General features: G+C 35.0%; 1 protein-coding gene and 1 long non-coding RNA gene across 2 annotated transcripts in view; one reads left to right on the top strand and one right to left on the bottom strand.

The window, feature by feature from the left end:
* LOC103042049 (uncharacterized) overlaps positions 1-8842 on the bottom strand; it is a 40856-nt gene extending 32014 nt beyond the window's left edge. Inside the window, exon 1 of the mRNA XM_049472795.1 lies at positions 8728-8842. Coding sequence (XP_049328752.1) covers positions 8728-8794 — 67 coding nt within the window. The 5' untranslated portion in view covers positions 8795-8842. The remainder of the gene's footprint in view (positions 1-8727) is intronic.
* The window catches only part of LOC125788897 (uncharacterized), a 73529-nt gene that overhangs the window by 20778 nt on the left and 35130 nt on the right, over positions 1-17621 (top strand). The gene's annotated exons all lie outside the window — the stretch shown is intronic.

Below are 17621 nucleotides of genomic sequence, written 5' to 3'. Positions count from 1 at the left end.
CAGCAGTTTTGTACTTTAAGTACATCTTCAGCATCTCCAAACACTGCAGACATTTCTTATCAGCATTAAAGGCTTTACTCCACTTCTCCTCCTTCTCTCTGTTCTTCTTCTCCTCCTTCTCTCTGTTCTCCTCCTCCTCCGTCTCTCTGTTCTTCTTCTCCTCCCTCTCTCTGTTCTTCTCCTCCTCCCTCTCTCTGTTCTTCTCCTCCTCCCTCTCTTTGTTCTTCTCCTCCGGGATTATCCAGGTTTTAGAGGTGCAGTTAAACTGAATCAGATCTTCTCCATCATAACCGAATTCATTAATACTGTTTAATACAGTCAGAGATCCATCAGAACTCTGTTCACCCTCACAGCCGTGCCTCCACTGAAGAACATGAACATCTGAAGAACAGAAGAACAGATGGGTTTTATCTAATGTTTATCATCAGTATTTAATCTTTTAACATCTATGCCAAATAAATAACAGAGCACTGATTTTGTATTTTTAATATAGGCAATGATTTATGGATCACAACTGTTACAGAATAACACTGAAAGACACGGTGACCTCTGCTGACTTTTTAGACTAACAGTCCTCTGAGCTCATAATACAACTCTATATTGTTGATGAATAAACCAGAGGAAACTGTTATGACCCCGATTTTCATTCTATAAAGAGTCTAAAAAAGCTGGACCTGCAACAGATATTTTCTCACCTCCTCTCCTTTGATGACCTGAAACATCATCCTGCTCAGATCTATACTGCACATCCACATCCTGCTTTCTACTGTTGGAGGTTGTTTGTGTATTCTGGTATCTCTTATTTCAGTTTTATCCAGTTTGTTTTTTAATAGTTGTTTTGTGAGGTTCTGGCAGAGGGTTATTATTATTATTATTATTATTATTATTATTATTATTATGATGGAGATGGTAAGGATGACTTGTAAACTACAGGTGAGCCAGTACAGTTCTCGTGAGATCAATGGAAGGAATGAATGTGAATACATGTGAAAAAGAGCACTCAGTCAAACCACAAACATCAATTCAACTCAAATATTCAGTATATATTCACCATTACGCCAAAAACATAAAAATGTGTTACATCTTTTTTTTTCCACATTGTAAAAGTATACCGCAGGTGTAGCAGGAAGTACCATTTATAATAATGTAGGTTGGACTAAAGATGCTGGGAGTGTGTATAGGGATCGGCGTCCCATGCACTACAGTATGGCCCTACAGTACCAGGGACATAGGGGTGTAATGGTACAGAAAATTCATGGTTCGGTTCACACCTCGGTATAAACCCCTGTTTTCCGAGAGGGGCTTACAGCCTTCAGTATACTGTACTGTGACGTTTTACGTGACAGTGCCACAGGACAGTGTCCTATTCACCCCCTAGTGGCAGGCCAGTTACTGCAGTGGCATGCTGTGTCTCGGGACAGTGTCCTATCCTGTTAGTATTGCGAGTTTTAATCCGCCGTTCATAAGACATTAATTCAGACTAATACAGTAGTACTATAAGCATAGCTGTACTTGAGCATTTGCTCTATGAGGAGTTTAAATGTATCTGATTCATATAAAGTATACTGGTAAATTATTGTGCTACTTAAACTAATAAACACTACTCACTGTGTATTTACTATACTGTTTTATTCAATTAAAACTGCATATACTATTGTATTTTAATTGTTTTTTTTATTACAACTCTAATTTACTTTTTTTTTAATAATTTTATTTTTTAATATTTCCCATTTTCTCCCCAATACACGGCCAATTACCCAACCCACTCATTAGGATTCCCCCTATCACTAGTAATGTCCCAACACACCAGGAGGGTGAAGACTAACACATGCTTCCTCTGATACATGTGAAGTCAGACTCCGCCTCTTGCTGATGCAGCATTACCGCGCAGCATCACAGCGCACTTGGAGGAAAACACAGCGGCTCAGTTCTGATACATCAGCTCACAGACGCCCTGTGCTGCAGACATCACCCTAGGAGTGATGTGGGGAGAGAGCGCCATCTACCCACCCGGAGGGAGCAGGGCCAATTGTGCTCCCTCTGAGCGCCGGCAGCTTGATGGTAAAGCTGCATGAGCGGGGGTTCAAACCTGCGACCTCCCGCTCATAGTGGCAGCGCTTTAGACCGCTGGACCACTCGGCACCCTAATTTACTTTTACTTTTACTACACAATTCATTACCCCATATTTTAGTCTATTAATAATGTTATACTAATTAATATTATTGTACCAACACATCTTACTTTATACAATACTACACTTACACATATATATTATATATATATATTATACAATGCTCAAAAAAGGGAAAACTAAAATAACACATCCTAAATCTCAATTAAAAAATTATTCCAGTTGAAGATCTTTATTTATTACATAGTAGAATGTGTTGAGAACAAAATAACATTAGTTAGCGAGATTTAATAGAAGGGAAATGCGTAAATTTACATTTCTTATGCACACAGAAGCCAATATATTACAGGGAAACAGCAAAGCAGACAGTATTTAATTCTAAAGTTTAGTGTATATTCATATTAACTGAGACAATCAAACCTTGTTTGTCCATTGATAAGCTTAATCTCTTTTCTTAATGTGTAGAACCCAGAATAATTACTGATGTAAAGTCTATGATGCAGTAACTTGTGTTCACCATCAGAGGATAATTCTATTTTATTGATATGGGGATAATACATTAAAATAACATAATATCGGCACCAGCACACATTGAGGTTATAGGTTTATATTCATCTATATCAATTACTGGTTGTTCAAAACTGAAAAAGCAAAAAATGAAGAGCAATACAGCAATACAGGTAACATTCAAATTACAGAAACAAAATTAAGAAAAAAAAACACTCACCTGACTGAGAGTGTCCAAACTCACTCATCTGCGTGACGATGAGTATATTTAACAGTTGTGTGTCGTGCTGCAGTTTCTCAGAGCTGATTATCCTGTCAGATTCTGAAATGTTCTTCAGCCAGTTCTGTTTAGCAGTTCTGGGTTTATCTGAGCTGCTGTTGTAGAAATCTATCTGTGTGTAGTTCAGCAGAGTTACAGCAGTGCAGTCGTAGAGATGATCATTAGAGTTTATAGACTGCATGGTGTAGAGATATAACAGAAAGTGTTTATCTGTGGAGAAACAGAAATAAAACAGTGGATTTATTAAATATCATCTTAATAACAGCAAAGTCTGAAAATAAAAAACTAAATCTCAGATTATCTGAGCTCTTATTGAGAAAAACAGAGACGACCTGAGATTCCTTTTCAGTTCTGTGTCTAAACTCACCCACAATCAAGAACAGACTAGAGCTTTTATCCTGCTGATATTAATAACAATGATTCTATGAAGTTTTTTGATGATAACCAAGCACTGCCTCTCTCACACAAATACTGAACTACTGTGGCTTTATGAGAAAACTATAAGAGATTAAAATCATTTTTATCCCATTTTCTCCCCAATTTACAAGGCCAACAGTGCTAACACTAACAGCGCTAACAGCGAAAACACAGCGACACGGTTCTGATACATCCGCTCACAGACACAGCCTTGTGCTGATCCACATCACCCTAGGAGTGATGAGGAGAAAGAGTACCATCTACTCTACCCACACAGAGAGAGCAAGGCCAATAGCAAGCTACATGAACCTGATTCAACCGGTGATCTCCTGGGGCCAGTTTTTTAAAAATGTATCAGACAGAATTAAATCAATCTAGTTGGATTACACTTGAAAAATAGGTTATTTCATCCTGAAGATCTGGATTTCCTAATCCAATCGAACCTTCATGCAGGATTAAATGTTTCAACTCGGTATTTCAAAACTTTAAGTAGAAATCTTGGGACACACTTTGCACAGATATTACTTTAAAATAAACCTGTGTTCTGTAAATGTGATTTAAAACACACTTAGACATGGTAAACATGTTTTATAGCATTTAAAACATATTTTTACCATATAAAAAAAACAGTTTGATTACCTTTATTTAAATATATTTGCAAAAAAGAAACAATTGTGCAAAATTTTATTTGTTTGGGTTTAACAGAAAGTCAGTTCAGCAAGGTCTAATAGTAAACTTACTTACTGAAAATACATTTTAGAAGAAATGCCAAAAGGTCAGTTTGAGGTCTTTAATCTTCATCTGAAATAACAAAGTCAGCTTCTTTACTTTTATTTTGCTTTTAAGGAGTTTTAAATTCATGTTAAATTTAGCATTAATGTTCAACTTGTAGGAGATGATGACCTAATCATTACATTTTTTTGTGAGATGGCCAGGATCAGTACATGATGCACAAATCCTTAAGGAGAGCAATTTTCTCAAGAAATTTTTTAGACAAAAAAGCCTTGTGGTGCCATCACATTTGGTGACAGTGGTTACCCACTCTTACCATGCTGGATGGCACCTTTTGCAACAGTGAACACAGATGCAGAGTTGAGCTTTAACTGGGCCCATGCGACAGAACGAGGGACAATTGAACGGTTAAATGAGCCAAAGCAAGCACGCAACATCATCTTTTTGTTAAAGAAAGAAACTTGTAATTCTCAGGGACCGAGTCTTATTTTTCATGTTTAACTGTTATAGTAGGATAGAGTTCAGTTTGTTAAGGCTCTAATTGTTCTATTTTTTTGTGCATAACTGTTCCTGTATTTTTTATTATTTATTTTATGTTGCACATTGCTGTTTTAATAGTGCACACTGCTGCTACCAAAAAAGCCACTAGATGGCATTACATATATATCTTATTTAATTATTTAAATTTGACCATTAGTGCCTAATGTGGTGTATTACAGATCACTTGTATCACTTTGCATCACTTATATCAAGCCCACCTTTTGAAATAAGATATTGTAAATTTGATGAATCAAACCAATGACTGACCATAGACTAATCTAAAACTAGCATAGGCCTCTCTGCTGTAAAAAAAAAAAAGAAAATCGAAATCGAATCGTGACCCTAAAATCGGAAATAAAATCGAATCAAGGATTTAGAGAATCGTGACACCCCTAGTGATTATTAAGTGTTAAAATAAAAAACTCTTAAAGTGGTTCATTAAATATATCTCTTTCCCACCAACAGAAACTGCCAGCAGATGGCCAGATGGGTTTAAAAAATCCAGATCTAGAAATCCTTATCCTGTGATACTTGAATCAGTTCTATCCAGTCTGAATATGTTATTATGTGGAAAAATTGAATCAGGATTAAAAGTAAAAAACGGCCCCTGATCATATTGACGGCACTTAGCCGGCTGGACCACTCGGAATTAAAATAAATTTAATAGCACTTCAGAATGCACTGGTGATGACAAATCACTCTCTCTCTCTCTTAAATGCTTTTGGACTTGTTCAGGCATTACATCAAATATATAAGTAATGCCTAAAAGTAAACATACTGTAGAAAACTCTACTCAGGGATCATAAATGTATTTATTGTATAAAAGTAAAGTTTAATACAAACAATTAATACAAAACTATATTGTTAAAGTGAAGAAAAAAATTCTGACATCGGAGATCAACGTTTTTTCAACAGAGATCGGATCAAACACATTAATTTTATTCTTATTTAATGTTTACTTCTGTTTCAGGAGCGATTTATACTATAGACCAAACTCTGTTTTAGATTCTACTAAAATCACCACAAAACATTTAATTTACTTAATATAAGCATATAAGCAATAAAATACTTATATTAATACACATTATTACCTATAATAAATCAAAACCTATAAGAAAAAAATATATACCACAGTTAGTTCCAACCCTGCAATAGGGTTGCAACGGTATGAGATTTTCACGGTATGATTACCGTCTCAGAAAATACCGCGGTATCACGGTTATCACGGTATCACAGTTTGTTACATATATTATTAAAAGATACACTGACCCTTAAAGAAATTACAACAAAGGTTTTTGTTCAATTAACTATTTATTGTAGAAACCTGGAACTGTTATATACAAAATGTCTCCTTTAAAAAAAATAAGCTGTACACCTGTTTATATAAATACTGCAAAATCAGAAACCTAAATCTTTAAATAAAAATCAATGTCTCTTTAGAAAGAAAAATACTTCTTTGTAAACATAAATGTGAAAAAAAGGTTCAGCAGAATTCTTGAACAGTTCTCCTGAGATCAGACTTTTAGTGCAGCAGTCATTTGTGTTTAATATTTATGCCAGATTATGATGCAGAAACGTAAGCATGTTAAGTTTTTCAGGGTTCAATCTTGAGCGCTCAGGTGATAGAACACTGAACATAGCACGCTTGTGGCAGGGATACAAAGATATTTTCTTGCCACATTTGCCAGAAAAGGCATTCCTTCGGCATGCATTTTCCACCAAGCCAGAGGGTCAGCATCAGTGCCAATAGTAGGAAGAGACATGTATATCTTGACCTCAGACATGACCTTTTCATGGATGTTTTGATTTCCTGAGGTTGCCTTGTTTTGCCTGGATGAACTTATTTTTTGTAGCAATGCAGACAGACCTTTCCCTTTTCTCTTAGTAACAGTAGCGGTGCTGCTGCTGCCCTCTCCTGCCTCATTTTCTTCCCTTTCCTCTTGAGGCTGTTTTTGGCATGAAGACACTTCTGTTGCAATGGTTACAGCTTCTTCAACACAGGCCTCAACTGTGTCATCCAGGTTTTTGGAGAAGTTTCCCTTAAACCGGGCATCAACAAAGCAGGATACTTTCAGCACTCGTTCTAGCCGCTCTGTGTATCTGACTTCAAGGTCTTCCCTCATTACTTGCTTCATCTGTTTGGTGAGTGCATTGTCTTCAGCTTGCTCAGCGAGAATTTCACTTCTGATGTGCTCCAGTACTGGTGAGAGTGAGGACAGTGTAACCCTTTTCTCAGAGGCCAGAGCATCAGTGAGCTCATAGAAGGGGTGAAGAAGCTGGCTGACCTTCTCAAGTACAGCTATGTCACTGTCTTTTGGCATGAGATGCCAAGTACTCCTTTCATTTGCCAGTACTGCGCAGATAGCCTGTTGTTGCTCCAGGAACCTGGAGATCATCTCAAAAGTTGATCCCCATCTTGTTGTTACATCATGAATTAGGGCATGCTCAGGGAGTTCCAGATCTGCCTGTTTTTTCTTGAAATCTCTTTTCTTCTTCCAACTCCAAGAAAAACCTTGAATCAAGTGTCTGCATGCTCTGACAGCTGATTCCACCCTTTGGATCTTCAAAACTTTGTTAACGGCCAAATTTTAATTGTGGCCGAAACAAGTGAGCCAGACACAAGGGAACTCTGAAAAGGCTTTCTTCATGTTTGTTGCATTATCTGTGGTAATTCTGAAAGCTAAAAAAAACCACTATAAAATTGTAACAGCAGTGTACCCTGTAAATTACCTTATATATAAAATATTTAAAATTCAAACGGGTCCCTGTACTTTTTGCTCTGGAGAGATAATATTTGATAAATGTTTGATAAATGTTATTATAGTAAGCTATTTTGGTCTGACATCCGTAATTGGTTGTCAATTAAAATGACTGATATACCTAATTTTACTTATAATGACATAATTTATCATATGGATAACTTGAATAGAGACATTTCAGATTTAGTTAACTTTTTTTTTTATCATTTTGGGTAAATATCATATACGCTCATGTAAGTGGAGAGCCATAATTCCCTCGTTCACTCTGTTTATACAGGATTTTGCCATTTTTCTCAAGTCACTAGAACTCTTTAAGAGATTGAATAGAAAGACTAAAAAATGCATTCTATAATATCAAAGTCCTTGCTTTTCTAATGGTGTGAACCTTAACTTGTGCTTTCTTCATGCCTAAAAGACGATTATTGTCTCCTTGTTTAATTAGTATTGTTATCTGTTAGTATTGTCTGTTCTGTTTATTTCTTTTTCCGTTAGCTGGTAAAGTACTGGTAGCGTACACTGGAACGCTTCCCTGAGTTATTGTTATTGCTCTCACATTTTATGTTTACTTTTGTTCTCTTTCTTGATTTGTACGTTTCCTTATTAAAAAAGTCGTTGTTCCCGCACATCTCGCGAGATCTGCCACCCCAGGCTGCTGCAAGTGGCAGTTCTCGCGAGATGTGCATGGCATTTCAGCTTGGAAAGGCGCAGTAATGTTTTTTAATTATAAATATACGGGACAAGAAAAAGAGGGGTAAAATACGGTAGTTGCACGGTCAAAACGGTAGACTTGTGACAGGTATGTGCCAGAGACCTTTACAGGTTCGAGACGTGACTGGTCTGAATTGTCTGTACAGTTTAAGTTGGCAGCAGAGGTGAACTGCTGGAATGATATACTTAAGCCTAAGTTTGTCACTGCTTCTTTTACTTGCAGAGCCCAAAACATATATAGTGGGTTGGCAACAGCTGAAAAGGGCAGCTAGCAAAATTTTAAACCGGCTTTAACAAAATGCTATCAGGCATGCAATAGCGCTGAGGGGAATGCCTGTAGACGCCTAGTTTATAAAGCGTATCCATCAGTGAGCGCCCCAGCTACCGCCCCTGCCCCTGCGTCCGGAGCCCCAGATTAACCCCCAGCTCCAGATCACATCCATCTCCCCGTCCCTCCCCTTTTAAAACCACCGATCCCCTCTCTCCCCATGCTCTCCAGCTGATCCTAATCAGCTGATTTCACTTGATCACAGCACCTCCTCCTCACCTTCATCGCAGAATTATTGCTTAAATATAACCTACATGCCTACCATGGAGCTGAAATAAAAGTAATTTTCCAAACAATACTCTGATCAAATATCCTTAAACTCACCTGCAAACACAGCCCGGAGAAAATCAATCATCAGAAATAAAACTAATCCTTTAACAGGAGTCATCATCTCCTCCCCGCGCTGATATAATTACATTAAATTACACTGTTCTGCAAAGTCGACTACAACTATTTGTGCTGTTGTGTTAAGACCTGTGATGAAAGCACACCTGAGGTCACATGACTCGAGTCTAAGTAACTCAAACCGATCGGTTCTTCTGGCTCGGCTCACTAAGAAGATCCGACTCTTTCGGCTCCCATGTGGCTTCTTTTTTGATTGCTTAAATCAGTTTATTACCAAATTATGTGTAGATGAATTACTAGTGTAAAAATATACATTATATGAAATATGTATTATTTATATGGCTTTATTTGTACAAAATAAATTATGAAATACAAAAATAAAGGCCCATCTCAAGTAAACAAATAGGTCCAATCTCTAAATGTGTATATATTTTTTGTAAATTTGCAACTCTATACAGTGAAATAAAACGCACCAAATAACAACAAAGTGTCACTCAATGCGCAAATCGAGAAGAAATCAAGCATCCAGGTGATGTTTTTTGCAAACTTTAGCAAAGATTGGCATTAGAAAAAGGGGATATTTGAGGGGTTGATTCTCTTTCTGTTATGATCTGCCCTGTTTTGGAAGAGGCGACAGATGTTGCTACAATACACAGTTTATGTGAGATCACATGTAAGACAGGGGTAGATTAAATGCTGAATGCTCTTTTTTTCAATCAGAAGGTGAATCAGTATCAAATATATATATATATATATATATATATGTATATATATATATATATATATATATATATATATATATATATATATATATATATATATATATATACATATATATATATACATATATATATATATCTTTTTTTTTTTTTTTTTAAGAATCTTCTTCTAAGAATTTATGATTAGCTTTCACTGGCCTCTTGTTAATAAGGTCGTCTGTATGTTTTCACATTATACATTAGATTCACATTATGAAAAGGCCTTAGATCCTGACAGGTACCAGGAAGAAAAATATAATTAGCTGCAGAACTAATTGATGATAAAATCCAACAATGTACTAAAAATAAACTGAACCACCTTTACCATGTCAGCAGTGTTAACCTTACCATGTTTCTTGACCATGGAACTGGCTTGCATAGTGAGCTAGTGAATGTCTCTGAGCTAGCTGGACCTCTGGGATCTAAATTAACTGAAGCACTCTTCTGGGATACTATGCTGCACCAGTGTTCTCAAGGGCAAGGGAAAAGTAGCTCCATTGAAGAAGCTGCAGCAAAACATACGATTCCAGATGGCTTTCAGCAAGCTTGGTACATTGTGGCAGGTCAGCAATGAGCTCCAACAGAAGATAATTTTATGTCCAGAAAAACAATGGAAGAGGGGGTGTTGGAGACGGTCTGGTCAGTTTGCTTCATCTTCCCTCCTTCTCTTGTTGACATTTTTGCAAGAGCAGAAGAGAAAGAATTGATTGGAGAGGGGACAGATGATCAGGAGGAAGGGACAGAAATTTAAAAGATAGACTTTAATGATCTCTTCAATGGTGATAATGAGGATTAAAATTATTAGTACCACACTATACTAATACTTTATTTTTAGAACATTGTTGGATTTTATCATCAATTAGTTCTGCAGCTAATTATATTTTTCTTCATGGTACCTGTCAGGATCTAAGACCTTTTCATAATGTGAATATAATGTATAATGTGAAAACATACAGACGACCTTAACATTTTCTGCTCATTTTTTAACTTTTTGTCCCAGAATTGAGTCAAAATGTGTCAAAACATTACAAATAAACACTGTGTTGAATTCCTTGGCCCAGAATAGCTAATTTTAAATATTTTGGCCCAAAATTGAGTCAAATTGTGTCAGAAACTATGTGACTATTCCATTGAATTTCTTGGCCCAGAATTGTATGGAAAAGTGTGCTCATTTGTCTGTATAGGTTGTTAACTCAAGGAGCTATTCCATTTACTTCATAATTTTTTCCGGTTGGGAATTAGCATAGATGCATTAAAGGGTTAAACATAAATGTCATGGGACATTATTTCATCCTGTTACCTGTCAGAACCTTAAAATAGACACTTCAAAGATTAAGAAAAAACAGGTGCCGAAAAAAAATCCACTATGTGCTCGTGGACCCCTTTGTCCCTCTCGACTGTCTGGACTACAACAGTTACTCAGTCAGCCGCAGACTGAAGCTGCTGGAGGTTCAGGGTAAACTGTGGAACTGGAATCCGGATCAGTGGTGTGTTTTGTGTTAAATGTACAGTGGGTTTATTGTCCAGCTGAAGCTTCGGACTGGAATATGGATCGGTAAGTGGATCGTCACCCGACTCGTTAAATTAGGTCAATATCCGCCCAGATACGATATTGTATCATCATATTGTATAATCTCTAGTTTATCTTGAAACTTTAAATAAAAAATGTAAATTAAATGAATAAAAAAAATTGACAGAATGATAACCGATAATTACACTTTATATATAATTACACTTTATAACTGAACAAGATTTACACTGTATAACTGTAACTTATCCAGCGCTCAAACAAAAATAGAGCACTCTCTTTCCCATTCCGCTCTCGCGCAGAATACACACACCAATCACGTGCTGCAAAAAACTCTCAGCATGCGGCTTCCGTCGTTCATTTCAAAGAGCCGACTCTTAGAACCGGATCGTTTATGACTGTAAAGCAGACTACATTGCTGCTACACGTAAGTCTTTACAAAGCTCAGCTTCCAAGTGAAAACTAAATAAATGCTACATTTTTAACTTTCCATGAGTAGTGTTTTAATTTACAGAGCAGGTTAACATATAATTAAGCTAAAATAGAGCATGTGTTTGGTAAGGGGAAAAAAGTTCTGACAACATTTAACAAACTAACTCAGGTATTGCAAACAAGAAGAGCATTTAACAGATGTTACTGCCGGCATGTCTCTGCTCACAAATCCCCTTTTACACACCTCAAATCCATGACAAAGTACATTTGTTCAAAAGAGATTTATATTTAAACAGAATGAACAGAAACCCTTTTTTCTTTCATAAGGGTTGGGTGATATGGCCAAAAATATATCAAATAATATATCATGATATGTCTTAATTTAGTTCAATAAGATACAGTTTTGATATCTGACACATATGAATATAAAAGGTATAAAAGGCACTGCCCTTGGTGTACATATTAAGCACTGATAGAGCTGTTGGGTGGTGATACACAGTATTTATTGTGTTTTTATTCTCAAAAACTCCTATTCAAAAACTCCTTCATGTATAGTACAGTGATTTATATTAAATATTTGCTGCACATCATTCACTTTAACATGATTTTTAAACTCTCTGTAATTAAATGTATAGATGAATTTGTATACTTTTTTATTTCTTTATTTTTCTTTTTATTGTCTGTTTTGCACTGACATTGAACATTGGGGAGCAGAATAATTACACTACAATAAGTTCCATTCCTCAGGTTCACAGAATATAAAACACAGATACAGTTCAAAAAGTAAATAAGTTAATTGTAAAGAAAAAAGAATAAACAAAAAATAAACAAATTAACCGTTAGACATAACAAGGTTTATATCTTTATATAAGTGAAAGAATAAATACGTAGGGGGAGAGAAGGGAAAAAAATATATAGCTTAGCACGCAGCATACAGTCTTTGTAATTGTGGCTAAGAAAAATATTCTAAACTTTGAGTACTGGGAGAAATATTTTACCATTATTCAAGGATTTAAAGAGACTTTGTCAGTCACATCACATGTGGTACTTGTGGTGGAACAAAATTGCATTCTCACGATCCAGTTTACACCCAAAGAGCAATTAAAATAAATACATACAAGACAAAATAAAATAGAATAAAAAAACACAATAATAAAATAAATAAGATACACAGAATAATACAAAGTGCAAATTGCTATAGCAGTATGATGATTGACTGGATATTAGTGAAATGAAAGTGAAAAGTGAGATAAAGTGTCTCAGTGCAGTATAAAGTGACAGTGTTGGTAAAAGTAAAAGTTTTTCCATAAAAGTGAAAAAAAGGCTGCCATGATCTTTTAAATTTTGAAAGAGAACCATTCAGAGTGCAACAAATTTGTTCCAGTGTGCTACACCGAAGGACATCCCTAATCCATTCAGAATACATAGGTGGAACCGAAAGTTTCCACTTCAATAAAATTAACTGTCTTGCCAACAAATGCTACGAAATCAAAGCGATGTTTCAAAATGAACAATTCTGTACAATATTTGTTGCCACTCATCCTCAGTCAAGAGTATATCTAGATCCTTCTCCCATTGCTCTTTGAGATTCATCAATTATGTAGCTTGAACCGAACTAATTAAGTTAGAAAGTTGAGAAATCATTTTCTTAAATGTTGGTAGTGGTTTTAGAAACTCGTCAAATGGCATAGGTTTTGGGGCTGATGAAAACTGAGGATTTATGGAGCTGGCAAAACTACGCACCTGAAGGTAACAGAAAAAAGTTATTTTTATGGATTGATAATTTTGCTGCTAAATACTGAAAAGATACAAAATGCCCTCAACATAGAAATCATGTAGTGTTTTAATTCCTGCTCTATCCCAATAGTTGAACCCTTTATCAAGAGTTGATGGAAGTAAAACATGGTTTGATAAGTGGGCAAGACAGGGGGAGATTTCAAAAATTAAAAACGTTTTTAAACTGTTTCCAAATTTACACTGAAGATTTAACAACAATATTTTTAGAAGCCTTGTGGTCTAAAGGGGTATATAAAATTGTATACAAAGAAAAGGGATAACAAGAGGCAGTTTCCAAATGTAGCCATTCTGGGGGAGTTTGAAATGAATTGTAACAGGTCCAGAACTGCTGTGCACGTATGTGGAAGTGCCATACTGCCTAATGTTTTTTTTGTTGTAATAATGATTTATGTAATTGAGGGGGCCTTTTGTTCAAAATGAATTCCAAAAATGGGGTATCTAATTAAAAAAAAAAAAAACTTTTAGGATTAAAAATCCTAAAAAAATAGGTAATGCCAGAAAAAGATAAGATAATTTAGGTAGGGTATTAATTTTGATAGTGTTAAATCTTGCGGCTAAAGAGTCCTAAATGAATGGCGGTGAATGGAGCTAATCGGCTAAAAACGGCTAAAACAGTACCTAACTACTTTTCCAAAATATTTATTTAATTTTAGAAAGTATAATAAAGTATTTCACTCAGAAATGAAAGAAAACGTACCTGTATATTTCTATTTTTCTACAGTAAACGAGTTTTACTTACTATAGACGCTAGCATTTCTGCTACTGTAATCTGATCATGTAGTGAGTTGATGCTGAATAAAGGTACAGACAGATCATGTTTAAAAGCTGTAAAACTGGAGTTTAAAAGCTTTTTTAATAATAATTTCTGCAGCAGTGAATCATTTGATGTTGTTCTGAGTTGAGGAAATAAAATTAATGTTCTGTTTAAACTTAAATCAAATTCAAATCAAATCAAATTTATTTGTATAGCGCTTTTTACAACTGGTGTTGGCACAAAGCAGCTTTACAGAAACATGATTACAGGACAAAGAATCAGGCAAAACATTAAACATAGAAAATACAGAATACAGAACCCCCAGTGAGCGCGGAGGCAAGGAAAAACTCCCTCAGAGCTGCAGGAGGAGGAAGAAACCTTGGGAGGACCAAGACTCACATTAAAGGGGGGACCATCCTACCACTGGTCAAACGGCTTTTAAATTAAAATTTAATGTAGGGCTTTATACGTTAACAGGAGAATTTTATAGTCTATGCGGGATTTGACTGGAAGCCAGTACAGTGCTGATAGGACTGGACTAATATGCTCATTTTCTAGTTTTAGTAAATGTTCTAGTTTTAGTAAATGTTCTAGTTTTAGTACATTTTCAAGTTTCAGTAAAGTTTCTAGTTTTAGTAAATGTTCTAGTTTTAGTACATTTTCAAGTTTCAGTAAAGTTTCTAGTTTTAGTAAATGTTCTAGTTTTAGTACATTTTCAAGTTTCAGTAAAGTTTCTAGTTTTAGTAAATGTTCTAGTTTTAGTACATTTTCTGGTTTTAGTAAATGCTTTAGTTTTAGTAAATGTTCTAGTTTTAGTAAATTTTTCAGTTTTAGTAAATGTTCTAGTTTTAGTAAATGTTCTAGTTTTAGTAAATGTTCTAGTTTTAGTAAATGTTCTAGTTTTAGTAAATTTTTCAGTTTTAGTAAATGTTCTAGTTTTAGTAAATTTTTCAGTTTTAGTAAATGTTGTAGTTTTAGTAAATGCTTTAGTTTTAGTAAATGTTCTAGTTTTAGTAAATGTTCTAGTTTTAGTAAATGCTTTAGTTTTAGTAAATGTTCTAGTTTTAGTAAATGTTCTAGTTTTAGTAAATGCTTTAGTTTTAGTAAATGTTCTAGTTTTAGTAAATGTTCTAGTTTTAGTAAATTTTTCAGTTTTAGTAAATGTTCTAGTTTTAGTAAATGTTCTAGTTTTAGTTAATGCTCTAGTTTTAGTAAATGTTCTAGTTTTAGTAAATGTTCTAGTTTTAGTAAATGTTCTAGTTTTAGTACAGTTTTTTTAGTTTTAGTAAATGTTCTAGTTTTAGTAAATGTTCTAGTTTTAGTACATTTTTTTTAGTTTTAGTAAATGTTCTAGTTTTAGTAAGTTTTCTGGTTTTAGTGAATGTTCTAGTTTTAGTAAATGTTCTAGTTTTAGTAAATGCTTTAGTTTTAGTAAATGTTCTAGTTTTAGTAAATGTTCTAGTTTTAGTAAATTTTTCAGTTTTAGTAAATGTTCTAGTTTTAGTAAATGTTCTAGTTTTAGTTAATGCTCTAGTTTTAGTAAATGTTCTAGTTTTAGTAAATGTTCTAGTTTTAGTAAATGTTCTAGTTTTAGTACAGTTTTTTTAGTTTTAGTAAATGTTCTAGTTTTAGTAAATGTTCTAGTTTTAGTACATTTTTTTTAGTTTTAGTAAATGTTCTAGTTTTAGTAAGTTTTCTGGTTTTAGTGAATGTTCTAGTTTTAGTAAATGTTCTAGTTTTAGTTAATTTTCTAGTTTTAGTAAGGACCCTGGCTGCAGCATTTTGAACTAGCTGAAGTTTATTTAAGTTACTGCCGGAACATCCAGACAGTAGCGCATTACAATAATCTAGCCTTGAGGTAATAAAGGCATGTACTAATTGTTCTGCATCATGCAGTGATAGGGCATTTCTTAGCTTGGCAATATTTCAGAGGTGTAGAAAAGCTGTTCTAGTAACATTAGATATGTGTTTATCGAATGCTAGATCTGAATCTATGATAACTCCAAGGTTTTTAGCTGCTGAACCAGGGGTGATGGAGAAGTCATCCAGATTTAACATTAAGTCTGATCATTTATTTCTAGCAGCTTTGGGGCCTAAATATATATATATACTAAACAATACTAAACATTTATTAACTTTGACTTTATAATCAAAGTTTATTATAATCATAATTCCAGGCTCACAATGAGTTTTAGGTAGTACAGACACTAGCATTACTGCTACCGTGATCTGATTAGTTTGAGAGCTGATGCTGTAAGTACAGCCAGATCATTGTTGTGTTGATGAAATAAGAAAAAAAATGGGTAAAATTTATTAAAACGTTTTTAAACTCTGATTTCGCTCAGTCGTTCCATACGAACAGATTCATTTCAGACTCATTACATTTTCTGACACACCTAGAATCTTTAAGTGGTAAATCTGCACTGTTAAGAGATTTTCTAACGCTGCATTATATATATATATATGTATATGAAAGTGTTTATTAAACTCTGAAACAGATTAAAATTTTACTCCAGTCACGATCAGGAGAAAGCTGAACAGCAGAAGAGCTGTGATAGATCTCATCATCATCTTCTCGCTTTATTATAAACACAGAAATAAACCATTTATCCGGGATAGATAACTCTGGGAGAAAGAGATCCTCTTAAAAGGGCCATTTGGGACAAGACTCCGCTACTGGGACGTGCTCTGACATGTCCACAAGAAGGGGCTTGAAGGTTGCTATGGCCCGAGCAAACCCTTTAAGAAGCCCCACCTACAGGTTGCTATGGCCCCTGCAACACCAATAGGAAGCAGTGTAGGAGCAGACAGTTGCTGTAGGGGATCTATATGTTTTTGCGTTTATGTTTTGCCGTTGTTTTCTGTAAAGAGACCATTGAACATTTGTTTTTTTTAATTGTGTATTTTCTTGCTCTGTTTGCAATGATCTTTTTCTAAACTTGAAGAGGAGGTTGTGTAAGGAAATTCCCCTCCAAGTCCAATATATTTAGTATATTTTTCATGACCCTTTATTTGACCACAAAGAAAGATGTAAAGTAAATTTAATTATAATTGTAGGTACATTATATATATATATATATATTGTGGCGTGAGGAGGCGGGGGAACCGTGGGTCCGCCCCACGCCGGAACTGACAGCCATGTCTGTCCCAGCCGGTGTGCATTCAGGACTGATTAAGCAGCCGGCTGGGACAGGTATAAAACTCAGCCTCAGCTCACTGAGAAGAGGACTCTTGACTGGGGAGCTGAGGGCTGAGGCTGCACGGACCTCAAAAAGAAGACTAAAGTTCATTCTACAGACTCTAGAGCCCCTTTGGGCCATAATTATGTTTTAAGTTGTTTTTGGGTGTGGTGGAGGGCGTTCAAAGCCGAAATAAAAGGTACGTTTTGAGTTCATTTACTCCCCGTGTCTGTGTTCTCTGTGTGCTTCCTCCTTCCGGGTCACAGTGGTCACGCCCCTAACCCCAGGGCCTACCACAATATATATATATATATATATATATATATATATATATATATATATATATATATATATATATATATATATATATATATATATATATTTTATATTTATACATTACACATAACAAAATTCGCTAAAAAGAT

The sequence above is a fragment of the Astyanax mexicanus genome, unplaced genomic scaffold (assembly GCF_023375975.1).
Source record: "Astyanax mexicanus isolate ESR-SI-001 unplaced genomic scaffold, AstMex3_surface scaffold_31, whole genome shotgun sequence".
NCBI classification, from domain to species: Eukaryota; Metazoa; Chordata; class Actinopteri; order Characiformes; family Acestrorhamphidae; genus Astyanax; species Astyanax mexicanus.
This window is presented reverse-complemented; position numbering and strand designations above follow the sequence as displayed.